This window comes from Gymnogyps californianus, chromosome 4 (genome assembly GCF_018139145.2).
Source record: "Gymnogyps californianus isolate 813 chromosome 4, ASM1813914v2, whole genome shotgun sequence".
Taxonomy (NCBI): domain Eukaryota; kingdom Metazoa; phylum Chordata; class Aves; order Accipitriformes; family Cathartidae; genus Gymnogyps; species Gymnogyps californianus.
In genome coordinates this window covers 60,653,202-60,668,082 of record NC_059474.1, presented here as the reverse complement: position 1 = coordinate 60,668,082, position 14,881 = coordinate 60,653,202, and the positions used below count along the sequence as shown (strand labels likewise).

Sequence of the window (14,881 nt, the reverse complement as noted above, 5' to 3'; positions counted from 1 at the left end):
AGTCGCCGGCAGCCTTGGCTGACCTCCTGGCAGGGCCGCAGCAGACATCTCCGTCCCCACCGGCCCCAGCCCCACCCACAGGTCCCAGCCCACGTCACCCTGCGTGGGGACAGGGAGGCCACCTCTCGCTGCCTGCACCCAGCGGGCACCTTCCCCGCCCATGGCTTTGCCAAAATTCTCTGTGATCCCGCGAGCTGCCAGTGGCCATCCCCTCGCCATGGTGGCCGAGGGAACGTGAGGCGGCACCGGCTTGTCCCCAACCTGAGAAGAGGCCAGCGGCCCCGGTGGGACGGCTGGGTTGGGGTCAGCACAGGCACAGGGCAGTGAGCATCCCGTGGGGGGATCAGGGAGGACGCTTTATTTCTCTCCAGCAGTCCCAGGAGAAGGGAAGGAGCCCCCAGCGCGGCGGCAGTGCCATCGGCACAGGTTGGATTTGGAGGGCATCCAGCGGTGCCTCCTCAGATCTGGGTGCGGAAGCACAGGTTGGTGCCCGACATCTTCTGCGCGTAGTCCTGGTCGAAGCGCTCGCTCTGGGCCACGGTGAAGTGATTCTTCCAGTCGCCGGTGGTGCCTGGGGCCGGGCGAGACGGGGCTCAGCGGAGGCCGGGGGGGACGATGCGGCAGGAGCCCCCGGGGGGCCACTCACCTTTGCGCATGAAGGGGGAGACGCCGTGGTCCATGAGGTGGGAGGGCACCATGCTGTAGTTGGTGGTGGGGTTGTCCCGCATGGCCTCGAAGGAGGTGTGTCGGGTGATGGCGTCCAGCGCCGCCTCCGGCAGCTCCTGCCCCAGGAACTGGGCCACCTTGGCAATCTCCCGGCGGAGGTCCTGCGGGACACAGGCCGATGCTCACCCCTCCTGCCACCCCGCCAGACCCCACACCGCCATCCACCCCGGTCCCTCACCTCCTTCAAGTCCTCATAGAAGAGGTAGAGGATGGGGTGATCCTTCCTCCGCTCCCAGTAGTCCTTGACGTGGTCGTACCAGGAGCCATATGCCACTGCGTGGAGAGAGCGGCCGGGGGTGTTGGTGGGGGAGCTGGAGGAGGGATATGGGGTGACCCTCCCCAAGGGTGCCCTGTCCCACCTCTGCCAGCCATGAACTTCTCCAGGTACTGGGCCCACGTCCCGGGGTGCGGGTGCAGCTTGTTCATCAGGTCAAAGTGGTAGAAGGAGACGGCCACATCCTTGGCGTTGCGCCCCACGTAGATCATCTGCTGAGAGCTTGGTGACACATGGGGATTTGCAAGGTGCCGGCGGGGCAGGTCCCCCCCTTATCTCTGCTGGGTCCCTCCAGGTGTGTCCCCTCCAGCCTGTTACCTTGCAGCGGTTTTCCCAGAAGGATTTGGGCAAGATGTGAGCTGGGATGTGGGTCTTGATGATGCGAGGGGATGCCATGGCCTCCAGCTGCTCTGTGCCTGCAAAGGAGATTTCCCCCAGGAGCGCTCCCACTGCTGGCAGGGTGCCCCCCCCAACCAAGCCTGCCCCCCATCCAGCACCCACTGCCCCCCGCCGCCCCACTACCTGCTGGCATCTTCCCAGGGGCGGCGAACTCCAGCATGGGCACCCGGTTGACGATGGCGTCCCGCTTGCATTTTTCGGAGTCGCCGTCTTTCAGGATCATGTCCACGATCTCGCTGACCCAGGTGGTGCCTGGCGAGGGGAGGTGGGGCGTCCGGCTGGCGCCATTCCCACCGGAGCCCCATCTCGGGCTCCATTCTGGAGTGCAACCCCTCTCCGGTGCCCAGGGACACTCACCGGATTTGGGGAAGGTGACCACCACGATGTCCTCGGGGCGGCTCTGGAAGCTGTCAATGCGCTCCCAGTCGTGGGCGAAGGCGCTGACCATGGGGATGCCGTGCACCGTGCGCCATGGCTGCCGCAGGTAGGTGTCCGGATCGGCCATCCTGCTGGGGACAGGGATGCGTGGGGGGGCTGGCTGGCAGTGGGGAGCATCATGGGGCCACCTCATCCCCTGGGGTCCCCAAAATCCCTGCTGAGCCCAGCCATCCCAGCCACAGGAAGGAAACTGTTCCCTGCTTGCTGGCATCCCGGGAGGTGGCACCTGCCTCCCGCAGGGATTCTGGGGGCCGGATGGCAGTGCAGGGAGCATGGAGGGGCATGGCCGGCCCTGGGGGTCTCAGGGCAGCACAGGCAGTGGGCAGCTGCCCGTACCAAGCCGGCAATGCTGTTGCTGGGGTGTAAAAGCTCATAGGGGCTTTGCTGGCTGGGGTTTCAGGCTGCTTTCTGCCCCACCCCGCTCCCGGCTTTTTTTTCCCTGGCTCTCCGTTGCACAGCAGCACGGGGAAGCCCTGCTTAGGGGGGCTACGTGAGGGTTTGAAGGAGACAGGAACAGGGATCAGGGCTTACAGGACTCTCCCCGGGAAGCCTTTCACCCACCAGCCGGGACAGAAATGCTGGAGATGCTGGTTGCGAAACCCCCACGCTGTGATTTTCAGAGAGCGGCTTTGTGGCTCTTCTTTGTCTCCCAGGGGCTTGTGGGGGCACCGAGCCCCTCCGAGCTCCCCATACACCCCCACGCAGGCCCTCTGCTTGTGAGGCCGGGGCACCCCGAACCTGGCTGAGCCCCCTGACCGTGGCCAGGGTCTCCCTGCTACCTGCCTCTTTGTCGGGCACTCTGGCAGGGAGGAGGCAAAGCTTTGCCTGCAGCGTGGGGAAGGGATTTGTTATTTTCCCTTCCCCGCATGGAAAATGGAGGCGCAGGGAGGTGCCTGGGGCTGCAGGGAACATCATTAGGGAAGGGACCCGGAGCGACCTGGTCCCGGCGCTGCGGAGGGAGGAGTGCAGGGAAGGGGCGAGCGGGGATGGGGACACAGCCCCTCTGGGGACGGTCCCCAGATGCCTGTGATGTGCTGTGCCATGCCCAGCACCTCCCCGGTAAACACACAGATCGGGGGGGAGGGAATCACAGCTTCCCCCTCCGCCCACAGAGGCAAATGCAGGGAAGAAATCCCAACCCACGTCCCGGAGAGTTTGAACGTCACCCTGTCCCAATCCGGGGGTCAACCCCGTGGACATCCCCAGCTCTTTGCATCGGCGCAGGGCTCGCTAGAGGATGTAGGGATCAGGCTTTGGTCACCGCCCCCCCGGGCACTCAAATATGGGTCCAAAGTTTGCAGGGTTGCACAGCACCAGCACAGCTGATACCATGCTTCTGGGAAAGGGGTTTAAAGGCACCGGTGGTGGTGAAATGCTCCTCCTTACCTGCTTCCCCGGGCGAACACGAGCCAGGAGGGAGTGGGGAGGGCAGGAGAGATGGCAGCCGAGCAGGGGGAGCAGCTCGCCTGTTTGCAACCTTGAGAAAAAAGTCCCTGATTTGTCCCCAGGGCCAAGTTCCCGGTGAGGCGGGACATGTCGTGTCAGGTGTTCGGGTGTTTTGCAGGCAGGGACAAGCCCTCCCTGCCCATCCGGCTGTCCATATGCCAGCAAAATTGGCTGCGTGTGCAAACCCACAGGCAAAGCCAGGAGCTGGGGAAGCGCAGAGGTCTCCATCGGCTTTTAAATAAATGCACGGAAAGGATTTATTCCTGTGGGACAGCTGCCCTCATAGCGCTGCTGCTCTTTCGGAATCAGATCCCGGTTGCATCCCTTTGGGGATGAAACAACCCCATGAAACTGCCTTGCCAAAAAGCTGCAATCTTGGAAACTCAAGAACAGGCTGGAAACAGGGCATAAGTGGGGAATTTGGGGCTCCAAAGCAAACCCTTGTCCGCAGTGGGATGAGGACTGGTTTGCTCCAGCCATCCCTGAGCAAGGGCTCAGTGCAGCCAGGTTGGAGGTTGCAGGGTGGGTTCCCCCTCCGGCAAGGACAGCGATGTTGCCAAGCTCAGCAATACACCGGCGGGGAGGTGGTTCCCTTCACCTTTGCTCCTCAAACCACGGGCTGACGAGCTCCGGCTGGGCCAGGGAGCCTGGGGCGAGCCCCACCACCGCCCACTCTGTCAAGAAACTTGCCACAACCCAGAGGCATGAAAGCTCCTGCACACGCAAGAGCTGCGGGGGCAGCGGGTTCACCGGCACTTGGGGGTTTTTCCACTTTTTGCCGCTCTTTGCTCCCTCCAGATGCCTTCGTAGGATGGGGCTGGGGTGGCCCAAGGTGTCGGGGGCCACTGGTGGTTTTTGGGAGGATGCCCACCCCTGGTGATGCCCAGCCACCACCAGCTAAAAATCCACCACACGTGCCCACCGTCCCACCTGCTGAGCAGGGGGGTGCCCCCAGGATTCGGGGGGTTCAGCCCCCCTCCCCCCCCTTTCCCCACAGGCAACGGCTCGCCCTTCAGTTATCCCAATTTATTGCAGGGGGAAAAGTGAATCAGTGCAAGGATGCTCCATCCAGACCCACCCTCCCCGTCTGGGGAGCAGGGAGAAGCGGATCCCCCCCCGGGAAGGGGGATGAGCCCCTCACACCTCCATCTGGAAGCGGAGGTCGGAGCCCGCCATGTGCTCCCGGTAGTGCTGATCGAAGCGCTCGTTCTGGGCCACAGTAAAGTGGTTCTTCCAGTCCCCGCAGATCCCTGGGGGTGAGAAAGCGAGTGGGGCAAATTGTGACACACCCGAAATACTTGCAGCCATGGATGGGGGCTGCAATACAGCCCAGGGACACCCCTCCCAAGCCCTCCACCGCTAGGCAAACGCCACCTTTCCGGAGGAAGGGGGAGAGGCTGTGGTCCATCAGGGTGGTGGGCATGGTCTCATAGTTGGCAGCAGGGTTCTTCCTCATCTCCTGGAAGGAGGTGTGGTGGAGGATCCTCGCCACTGTCCCCTCCGTCACCTCCTTGCCCAGGAACCGCAGGATCTTCTGCACCTCCTGCTGTGGGTCCTGCGGGGCGGCTGACATGGGGAGCCTGCCAAAAAGGCGGGGGGGGGCAACCAGGGCACCATCCCCTCCATCCCACCCTCACCTTCTTCATGTCCTCATAGAAGAGGTAGAGGAGCTGCTTCTCCTGCTTCTTCTCCCACCAACCCCGCACGTGCTCATACCAGGACCCGTAGGCCACTGCGGGATGCAGTCAAGGGGTTAGCCGAAAAGCGGGGCAGTGGGGGATGCCCTCCCCACCGGCGTTTCGGGGTGGGCACCCTGGGGCTCAGCCCCCACCTTTGCCAGCCATGAAGGTCTCCAGGAACTCGCCCAGCGTGCCGGGGTCGGGGTGCATCTTGGCCATCTGGTAGAAGTAGTAGTAGGAGATGACAACATCCTTGGGGTTGCGGGCCATGCAGATGACCTGGGGACAGACAAGGATGTGGTTGTGGGGCACAGAGCGGTGCCCCCTCCCTGCCACCCAGACGGGGAGAGAGGCGGGGGGCACCCACGACGTTACCTTGCAGTCCTTGTCCCAGAAGGAGGTTGGGATGAGCTGGACCGGGAGATGGGTCTTCACCAGCCGCGGGGATGGGGTTTTCTCCAGCAGCTCGACGCCTGCGGGACAGGGGGCTTAGTGGTGTGAGCCCCAGCACCCTCACCCCCACTCCAGCTCAGCACCCTCCCCCCCCCAAACCAGGGGGGCAGCTGGGCTGGGGGGCTCACCACTCAGCATCTCAGGGGCCTTCATTTCCAGGAAGGGCACCCGGTTGAAGATGGCATCCCGCCGGCACTTCTCCACATCGCCGTCGTTGTAGATCATGTCCAGGATCTCACTCAGCCACGTCGTGCCTGCAGCACAGGGACAGCGTTGCAAGGGCTGGCGTCACCCTGTCCCCCCTGCACCCTTCCCCAGGGCCACTCACCCGATTTGGGGTAGGTGGCAATGAGCAGGTCATCTGGCCGGGCTTGGAAAGACTCCACCTGTGGCCAGCCCTCGACGAAGCACTTGTAGAGGGGGATGCCGTGGAGGCTGCCCAGCTCCTCCCTGATCACGTCTTCCCTCCCCATGGCTGACGGCGGGTCCCCGCGGCGCTGGTTGTCCTCCCTGCCAGCAGCCGCCGCGACCTCAGGACCGGCTGGATCCTGTGGCGGGACTGTGCCCGGGGCAGCGCCCTGTCAGGGAAAGTCCACCCTGGATCACGTGCGGCAGAGGTGTTGCCGGTGCTGGCGGGGGGATGTCCTGTTCCCCGGCAAGGACACCGCCGCGAAACGTTTGGTGCCAGCTGTGTGCTAAGCCCAAGCCGTGAGGGGCCGGGAACAGAGCCCGGCATCGCCTCTCCTCCCGCCTGGCCCCACTTCTCCCCCTGCTTCAGCCCCTTTAATGGGTGCCACGGGGTTTCAGAGCCGGGGGTACAGCTCTGCCACCCGGGCCCCCCATCCCCGCTGCCGGCCGTACCTGCCGGGGTCCTGCAGACGCTGATCGGCAGCGCTGCTGGCCCCGGGAGCCTCAGCACCTCCGCCCTCCTGCCCCTCCCCAAGCAGGAGCAATTAACGAAAGCCAGCTCGGCCAAGGGGCACGGAGGATGGGAAGCAGGTTTAAAGGGCCAACAGCCAAGGCGTGGGGCGATTTTGGGGTGGGCATCCCCTGGGGAGGCATCGGGGGGAGCGGGGGGAGCCTGTGGGGCCCCCCTGACCCCAGTCCCAGTTGGTCACTGGCAAGGGACAGGCAGATGGAGCCTTATTATAGGCAGGCACGTGGGCAAGTAGCCTGGCAGGGAGAGCAATGGCGCCGTGGGGCGAGGGCAGGAGGGACGCGGCAGAAGGGGCCTACCGGGTCGCGCCCGGGCGCCGCGACGGTGTCACCGGTGCCGGTACCGGGGGCTGCGGTGCCGCCTCCTGGCCGCCAGGCGGCGCCACCGTGCTGGGGGCTTCAAGTGTCCCCCGCGGCCGCCAGGGGGCGCCGCCGCCGCGGGACCGGCGGGGGAAGCGCAGCGGCGGCGGGAGCGGGGCCCGGGCCGGGGCCGGCGGGAAGCGGGGTCCCGGCTCCCGGGTCTCTGGCCAGCGGGGCCCTGCCGGGCCCGGGGCCCTCGGGGCCCATCTCCGGGCGGCCCGGGGACGGTGCTGGAGCTGCTTTCCTGCCACGCCCGGGCCCCGCCCGCGCCGCGGCTGCTCCCAGTGCCGCCGCCGCGTCTCCCCGCCTGGGGCGGAGCGGACACCGGCGCCCCCGGGCGTGCTCCGGCCCGCGGCCGGGGCGAGGGTGCTGCTGTGCCGGGCACCGGCTGCAGCCGCGCCGGACCCGGGTGTCCCGTCTCCCTGGGGCTCCTCCGGGGCGGCTCCGGCCGCGGCTCTCACGGTCCCGGCGCGGGGCGGCCGCAGCCGGCGAGCGGGAACCGGGGGCGACGCCGTCTCCCGGCTGCCCCGGGCGGCCTCGGGGTCCCGGGACGGGGCCGGGCGAGGGAAACAGGGGAAAAACCGGGGAAAAATGCGGCAACCCGGGGCCGTGTCCTCCCTTCTACCCCCGCTCGCTGGCTCCGGTGCGGGAGCGGGGGCACCGGCCGCTGCCCGTTAGGTGCTGAATGAAGCTCAGGTCCATGCCCTGCCTGCGGGCAGCTGCCGGGGTGTCGGTGCCGGCCCTGCCTCTCCCCACAGGCAGCATGGTGCTGCCCCCGTCCCCTCCCGGGGCCGGACCCCGCGGCTCTCGGCTGGGGGCTCTTGCCAGGACCCACAGGTGACCCTGGGCAGGCGCCGCGCTGGCTGCTGCCCGCCGGGTTTCCCGGCTGCAGGGCTACGGGAGCTGCCGTCGCTGCCCTGCCTGCCCTGCCTGCCCTGCCTGCGTTGGCAGCCGCGGGTGAGTGGTTTGTTTTCCTCTCCCCGCCCCCCGGTGCGGGATCCCCCCTGGGTGCCCGGCTGGGGCCTGGTGACTTTCCCGGCGGGTTTCGGCACCGACTCTCTGGGGTCCCCTCTCGGGGGGCAGCAGCTGCAGCTTGGCCTTTGGGGCTGGGGGTCCCTGGCAGCTCCCGATTTCCACCATGGGATCAGCCCCTGCTTGATCATGCCAGTGGCTCCTGGTTCTGGCTCCCAGCCGTGTCCCTTGGGGGAGAAGAGGACCCGGTGGGGCTGAGGGTCTCCTGGGGCAGCCGGTGACCCCTCCTGCCACCGGGCTTCCTCCTCCCAGCTGGTTTCTTCTCCCCAGTTCTTTTCTGGAGCAGCTGCTGGCAGAACAAACCCCTCCGGCCTGGTGATGGCTCTACTGGAGCTGGGCAGAGCTCAAACTGGTGAGTGTGGGAGCTGCCGCTGGGGCGAACTGGTTTCCACTGGGGATCAGCCCTTCAGCCCTGCCTGGCATCACCCTCGCAGGCGATGCCTGAGGGTCAGAGCCAGCAGCATTGGGCACTGCCATGGTGGGGCCTCTGGGCCCTGCATGAAGCCCTGCTTTTACTGAAAACCTTCTTTTTCAGCTCCAAACATGCTGCGGTGGGAGCAGAGGCTGCTCCAGGGATCCACACTGGCTCCTGCAGCCCCGTCAGGGGAGCGACGGTTGTTCTGGTGCTGCCGGTCCCTCGGGAGGTGTTGGCGGCACAGGCGAGGCCACGCTGAAGCATGGGGAAGGCTCATCCCATCATCTGGGCGAGGATAACGGCCCTGGGGCGGCGAACACCGGGAGATGCCGGCAGGGATGACATGCACGGTGAGGGGGGTGCTCTGAGGCAGCAACCGAGTGGACCTGCACGGTGGGACCAGGGCACCCGGCTGTGCCAGCGGGGCCCGGGGAATCTCCAATGCTGCAGGAGGGGCCGGGTCCCTGCAGAGTTCCTGGGGACGGATGGGTGGGCAGGGGTCATGAGTCATGTCCCTGGCCATGGGAGTGGGGTGCCAGGGGCTGCCGTGCCCTGGGGGCACCAAGGACCGAGCAGGTGCGAGGGAGCCGGGCCTGGCCAGAGCTCGGGCCTGTGGGGCCCTTGGGGGAAAGGAGGGGTCCTGGTGCCAGAAGGGCAGCACCGGTGGGTTGCTGCGGGTGCTGGTGCGTGTGCCTCGGGGCTGTCAGGTGCTGTCGGGGTCTGGCCCAGATCCTGCTGGCACTGGTGCTGTGCCAGCCCCGTCCCCACCCTGGGCCTGCTGGTCATTGGTCGGGGCTGCTGCTGCTGCTGCACAGGGTGCATGGGTTTTCAGCCAGATCCTGCCTTTCGCCCGGGGAGAAAAGGGACGTTTCTGGTGTCCCGTCCCCGTTTCTCCTTCCCCTTCTGTTGTGGGTGCACAGCGCCGGGGAGCTGCTGGCAAGGGGCCTGCCCATGCCCGGAAGGCAGCAGGGTTTGCAGGGGCAGCAGCTCCGGGGGCTCTTTGGGCTGGGCCGTGCCGCAGGGAGCTCTGACTGTCCCACGTCTCTCCCTGCGCAGGGGCGGACGGATGGACGGACGGAGGAGCCCAGCGACGCAGGGAGCCACCAATGAGACCTGCGTGGGTAGTGGAGCCCCCAGGAAGAAGCCAGGCTGCCTGCACCAAGGATGACGCTTCCGCCTGCCCCCGCCCTGCTCTGCCCGCCCACAGACGCTGCAGGGACTTTGGGGCTCCAGCCAGTCGCGGCTTCAGGATGGTTGCTTCTGCCCCCATTTTGTTTTGTTTCTGCCCCAGCTCATGGATGGCTCCAGCTTCTTTGTGGCTCCAGCTCGTGGATGGCTCTGGTTAGTTTCAGCTCCAGTTCGTTTCAGGCCCAGCTCATGGACGGCTCCAGCTTGTTCTTGCTTCCAGCACGTTTTAGGCTCCAGCTGGGTTTCATCTTCTCCAGCTTCATTTCGGCTCCAGCTTATTTGCAGCTCCAGTTCGGTTCCATCTCCAGTTGGTCTGTGGCTCCAGCTCCAGTTCATTTCTGCTCCAGCTCATTACAGCTTGTGCTTGTTCAAATGATCTTGGCTTTTGACAGGGTCGTAAATCAATCACTGTCATAACTTGAATATGAACTGTCATAACTATACATTGTCTAAATATGGACTAATGAGTTAAGGACTATTCCAGCTGTTGTACACACCTTGAATAAAGTGTTGGACACACAAAGACGGTGTGAAAAGTGCCTTTTCCCCCAGAGACTATCTATCTCAGACATTGAGTTCGGCCTGGTGCACGCCGGCCTCCCAAGCTTCAGGGACCAACATGACCGGACCCCCAACCACCGGCAGGGTTCCACACAGATGCCCCCGTCCTGGTCCCCACCTTGCTTCTCCCTGGCCCCTGAGCCACTCCCGCCCGTTGCCCCCCTCCCATTCCTGCCTGGCCTCTGCCTTGCCCGGGATGGCTTCTGCTGCAGGCAAGCATGACTGCAGCCTGAATGTCCTCCGGTCTTCTCTCATCTCCCTGGGCACCCCCCAGCAGCGCCCCACTGCCAGAGCATGGTGGGGCATCGCCCAGACCCCCTCCTCACCCTGCAGCAGGATGTGCTGTGGGCCGTGCTGGGCACTGGGGTCTCATCCCAGAGCTGTGGGAACAAGGTCAGCATTGGTTGCACCGGTGCGGAGAGAGATCGGAGAGAAACCGTGCTCTCGGCTCCCTGGGTGCTCCGGGCATGGGACCCAGGGCCCAAACCCTCCCCACCTGGAGGGTTTCTCTCCCCTGAACCCTTTCGAGCACCATTCCCAGCACTTTCCACCCACTGGGCCAGGGCCAGGGCCAGGGAGACCCATCACCCCAAAACCGGCTCCAGGATGCTGACCCAAGGTACGAGCTGCAGGCATCAGCCAGGACATTCCCTGGGGATGGGCTGGAGATCCTGCAGTGCCCCTGACACCAGCAGAGAGCACAGCTGGAGAAAAGCGGGGGTGAACCCATGGGCACAGGAGCGGGCAGCGAGCTGGAGGGGCCTGGTAAGGTGCGACGCCAATGCTAACACCCCGGGCTTTGGGCCTCAGCACCCCAGGACCGTGGCATGGGGCTGGCACAAGGACGGCTCCTTGTGCCACTCCAGGCTGGGCTCTGCCCCTTGCTGGGGCTTCCTCGTGAAAAAACAGATGGGGAGAGCGACTCCCAGGAAGCCATTCGTGAGGCCGTGGGGTGACAGAGGTAGGTGCGAGGGCCGGGTGAGGACGGGGAAGGCGTGGGAACAAGTGTGTGCCTGGGAGAAGGGAGGGCCACTGGGGCCAGCACCTCGCAGAGGGCTGCTAGTGACATGGGGGACACCCAGCACTGTTGAAGAGTTGCGATGCTTTCATCTTCCTGAGCACTTAAAACAGAAATGGGAGCAGACCTGCTTTCATACCCATTCTTCCAAGAATTGGCTAAAAACCCACGACATTGTTATGCTTCCTGGTTGATGGATTCAATCCTTTCGACAGCAATCAGGGCTGTGCATCAGGCGCCAAATCCAGGCAAATGAGGGGTGTCACACATGGGCTAACAGAGAGGGGAGATCAACAGGTGTGTAACATACTCTATTGGCAAGAAAAAACTGATTTCCATCTCTGTTCCTCCAGAACAGCTTCTGCCTCCCGCCTGTAATCTAACACAGCCCCTCCACCCCATTACCTGCCTCTCACCACATTTTCTCTCTCCCAATATTCCCTTTTTTCCCTCAAGAGTCCTCTGGGGGATGACACAGACTCAGATCCCTGCCTTCTGGGTGCCTCGTCTTCACGCAAATAATTTGTTCCCCTTAGTAGCACGTGCAATTTAATAACTGCATGTAGTTTTAAAAGCAGTTTATAGTTATAGGCAAGAACTAAATGTCCTTCCTTCTCCTCACAGAGTTTATATCAACACACGACTTGTGTTTTATCCTGCGTTTCCACAATGCCCAAGCAATGCATTAACAGCAAATCATTTCTGAAGTCAGAGAGGTTTGGGACAGCATCAGACTCGTCAGGGTGCACTTCTGCCCCAGGGCAGTCCCCACGGAAGAGCTGGGATGGCCCCAGGTCCCACTGGCACAGCCCTTACGCTTGCCAGGGCCGAGAGGTTCAGAGCTGCTCCTGGCCCAATGCTTCTCATTTGCCCTGTGGCTTCCAGTGGCAAAACTACATCAGTGCAGGACAACTGTGGGCTTAGAAGAGTGAATAACTACGTGGAAAATGTAAATGGCAGCTTTGTGTGCCTAGTGCTACTCATAGTGGCTTCCCTCCCGCTTGCAAGAACAGTCCCCTGGCAAAGACATCCAGTGCAATTAGCCAATATAAATATTGCAGTTTGTGTTTCAAAAAACTCCAATCTTGTTGCCCAAAGTTGTTCAAAACCTACCAACAGACTAAATTAGGTGTCATGGTTAGAAAAACTCCTTTCTTATAGTGGCTGGGTTTGGTTGGGTAGCTGATCCTGTGTGTTAACCCATAGAAGCCCTCACCCTTTTCACCACACTGACCTTTTCATTGGTAATTCCCTAAGTAATTTTGATATAGGAAGATGATTCTCACTATGTCTAGATCAGGAAGTATTTGTACTTAATTCTAGCAGGAAAGAAACCTTTTTCTTGAAAGTAGAGCCATGTGGCCTCAAACTGTGTTCAGTAACTGCTGCTGTATCAAATTATTTTTCCTTATTGCCATCCCCATCCACTTGTGCCTGCTATAAGATAACCGCTGCCCCCTCCAGGAAAATCAGGGACCTATAGGGCAAGTCAGTTCAGCTATAGGTAATTTCAAGGTAGTTCATGTTGTGGTGACTTCATTGGTTTTGTTCTTTCAAGTGTTACATGCCAGCCTTACACAGAATCTATTTATGCTAAATAAGATACAAACAGGTCTAGTTCTGTCTTCCAAGGGCCAAGGTTATACAGTCATATTTTCCTTCTGTTATGACCAAACCAGGAGTTTTCCTTCCGTCTGAAACAGAAAACAGTAGGCTGAAGCAAAATTAAATAGAAAGAGAGGAATGAATCACTCCCCTATTTAGAACAGGATGAGGATTTAAAAAAAAAACAAAACAGCAAAACAAATAAACCACCAACCAACAAAGACTGTAAAAAACCCAAAGCCCAGAAGGATATTTTGGTAGTAACCTTGCCGGTGCAGCTGCTAACATAAATGTTTTCTAACAAAAGTGCATTTTATAAACCAATGTGTGACAGTTAACCCATGAAGGCTTGTGCACTGAGAGCAAGGTTTGGGGGGCAATTACCTTTGGCCATGCTGATTTGAGGTGGGTTTGGTAACTTCTGCAAAAAATCAGAAAGCCCTTCCTAAAGTCTGGCAGGGAGGTGATGGCATTGGAGTGGTTGGAACTGGAGAAATGCAGCAAAACCTGAGCAAAATACCTCCTCGGTGCTGCAGGGCTTAGTTTGGCATGGGAAAGGAAATTCAATTGCACTCTCATGGCCCGTCCTCGTGGCCAGGGAAAATAATTCCCGATGGTGCCTCTGCAGCTACTTGTTGCTGAGCAGAAGACCAGCTCTAAGGAGAAGCTCTTGATTCAAAGCAATGTAGTCCCACCATTTTCTGAACAACTTGGTCTAATCTGCTTTTTATGGGAAAAGCTACTTCATGACAATGGAAATGCTCTTAGCTCATCAGGCTGTGCCCTGAAGCAGCTTTTCTTGTATTCTCTTTTCTTCTCATCTTTGAGTTTCTTGGGTTATTTTTAGTTTAGTTACTGTCACATTTACAGTAGAGATGTGTGCAGCAGGTTAAAGAAGACACCTCCCAGAAAATCAGCACAAGAACCACCATTCAACTTGTCCACTATTTCATTTTACACCCTCCTAGTTGATTTATTGGTGTAAATCATATCAAATGCCTATCTATGTATGTTTGTCTGTTGTTTTCTTGGAGAACCTTTCCCTTCACTGGCAGCATTGATGGTGAGGACCAGGACTAGGATGCCAGGTGAAGGTGTCCCGTGAGCCTGTCGGTGGCTGAAGTGTCACCCGCTGCACATGTGAGCAGGAACTCATGCCAGCTCTTCTCAGAGCGATTGCGCTTTTATGTGTATTCATGGACTTATGTTTCCCCTGTTAATGGTAGATGATTTACAGGAGCACACAGAAGAGGCTGCTCTCTGGCAGGCGATTTAAATGCTGCGTGACCTTGCTTTTTGAAGGGTCATTTAACCTTTGAATTGCATTTACCCTTACGTCTTTCAAGTCAACTATCTTATATATGAGTGGTAGAGCCCCAAAAGCCCTGTTTTGGCTTCCCACCTCCCCCCACTTAATTTTTGCTATTTTTGGCTACTCTCATGTCCTATTCCTCCACAAAACCAGCTCCTATCTATCACTCCCATGAAAAAAATACAAGCAGTAGAAAATTTAACAAGACCTCTACCAGAGTCTTCCTACAAGTTACCTGCTCAGAGGTCCCACTGCCATTACTGCAGACCTTGGCTTCCCTAAGTTTGAGCTGTAAATATACTACTTACAGCTGGAACAGCATCAGCAAAAACACTTCTGGGCTAGTGTCGGTAATATGGCTTTCATTCAAACTTTGTGAACAGCTTATGAGTGATATTACAAGGACTTCCAGCTCCTAAGATCTTTAATGAAGTGACTGCTAAAAAAGAAATACTGCAAACCTCTCAAAATGCTTACATGATTTCCCAGTGTTAAAATAGCTGGTGCTTTAAAGGGTACCTTTGGGACACAGCATTATAAATTTCCTCTTACAACCAATGTTACAAGGAGATCCAAGTCTGCAAAACTGCATCAATATCATGAAACTTGTTTGCTTGCTGAGTGCCCTTCCACCTCGCCAACACACTGTGTCACCAGGCGTGGTAAGAGGAACCAGTTTGTCACCACTGCATATGGCAGAGCACATCATGTCCTCCTAAGTAAACGCCATAGCAAAGCCATTCCCACTCCTGAGAAGCCAGAGCTGCATGGATGTGCTGTATGCGTTCTGCTGATGGCTTCTCATGCGTCATGTCCCAGGAAGCCCAATTTAACTAAGGAAAAGACTTGCAATCATTACAAACAATCTCTGTCTCCCAAGTGCTTTGAGGGAAACAGATAACCCGGTCAGGCAGAAGGAGTCAGGTTGGATACAGAAGATACAAGAAGGAACCTTCAAAGACAGAAGCACATCCTAGACAGAGTGAGGAAGGGCACCTAAAGCACCAAGAGGCGGTACTGGGAGAGACAAGGAAAGAAA

At 59.9% G+C, this 14,881-nt stretch overlaps 2 protein-coding genes across 4 annotated transcripts; both read right to left on the bottom strand.

The window, feature by feature from the left end:
* Nucleotides 1-411: 411 nt before the first annotated feature.
* Nucleotides 412-1,908, bottom strand: LOC127016278 (sulfotransferase 1B1-like). Its single transcript, XM_050896678.1, has 7 exons — nucleotides 1,757-1,908; nucleotides 1,523-1,651; nucleotides 1,319-1,416; nucleotides 1,086-1,212; nucleotides 905-999; nucleotides 647-827; nucleotides 412-571 (listed from the first exon to the last, which is right to left on the bottom strand). The coding sequence occupies exons 1-7, from the start codon at nucleotides 1,902-1,904 to the stop codon at nucleotides 459-461; spliced, it is 891 nt and encodes a 296-aa protein (XP_050752635.1). The 5' UTR covers nucleotides 1,905-1,908; the 3' UTR covers nucleotides 412-458.
* A 2,512-nt stretch (nucleotides 1,909-4,420) lies between these two features.
* Nucleotides 4,421-14,377, bottom strand: LOC127016276 (sulfotransferase 1 family member D1-like). 3 transcript variants are annotated; one of them, XM_050896675.1, is made up of 8 exons: nucleotides 14,362-14,377; nucleotides 5,744-5,875; nucleotides 5,544-5,669; nucleotides 5,338-5,435; nucleotides 5,115-5,241; nucleotides 4,921-5,015; nucleotides 4,658-4,838; nucleotides 4,421-4,533 (listed from the first exon to the last, which is right to left on the bottom strand). In XM_050896675.1, the coding sequence occupies exons 1-8, from the start codon at nucleotides 14,375-14,377 to the stop codon at nucleotides 4,421-4,423; spliced, it is 888 nt and encodes a 295-aa protein (XP_050752632.1). The 3 variants fall into 3 exon arrangements, with proteins under 3 accessions (XP_050752632.1, XP_050752631.1, XP_050752630.1); XM_050896674.1 differs by lacking the exon at nucleotides 14,362-14,377 and having other exon boundaries at nucleotides 5,744-5,888; XM_050896673.1 differs by lacking the exon at nucleotides 14,362-14,377 and having other exon boundaries at nucleotides 5,338-5,450; nucleotides 5,547-5,669; nucleotides 5,744-5,888.
* Between the last annotated feature and the right edge of the window lie 504 nt (nucleotides 14,378-14,881).

Bases quoted from the DNA above. Each gene is read 5' to 3' on its own strand.
- LOC127016278 (XM_050896678.1), bottom strand. From the start codon at position 1,904: ATGGCCGATCCGGACACCTACCTGCGGCAGCCATGGCGCACGGTGCAC. The intron at 1,652-1,756 runs GTGAGTGTCCCT...TCCCCTCGCCAG, and splicing joins GGTCACCTTCCCCAAATCCG to GCACCACCTGGGTCAGCGAG. The intron at 1,213-1,318 runs GTAACAGGCTGG...AGCTCTCAGCAG, and splicing joins TCTGGGAAAACCGCTGCAAG to ATGATCTACGTGGGGCGCAA.
- LOC127016276 (XM_050896673.1), bottom strand. From the start codon at position 5,888: ATGGGGAGGGAAGACGTGATCAGGGAGGAGCTGGGCAGCCTCCACGGC. The intron at 5,242-5,337 runs GTAACGTCGTGG...GTCTGTCCCCAG, and splicing joins TCTGGGACAAGGACTGCAAG to GTCATCTGCATGGCCCGCAA. The intron at 4,534-4,657 runs GTGGCGTTTGCC...TCTCACCCCCAG, and splicing joins CTCCCCCTTCCTCCGGAAAG to GGATCTGCGGGGACTGGAAG.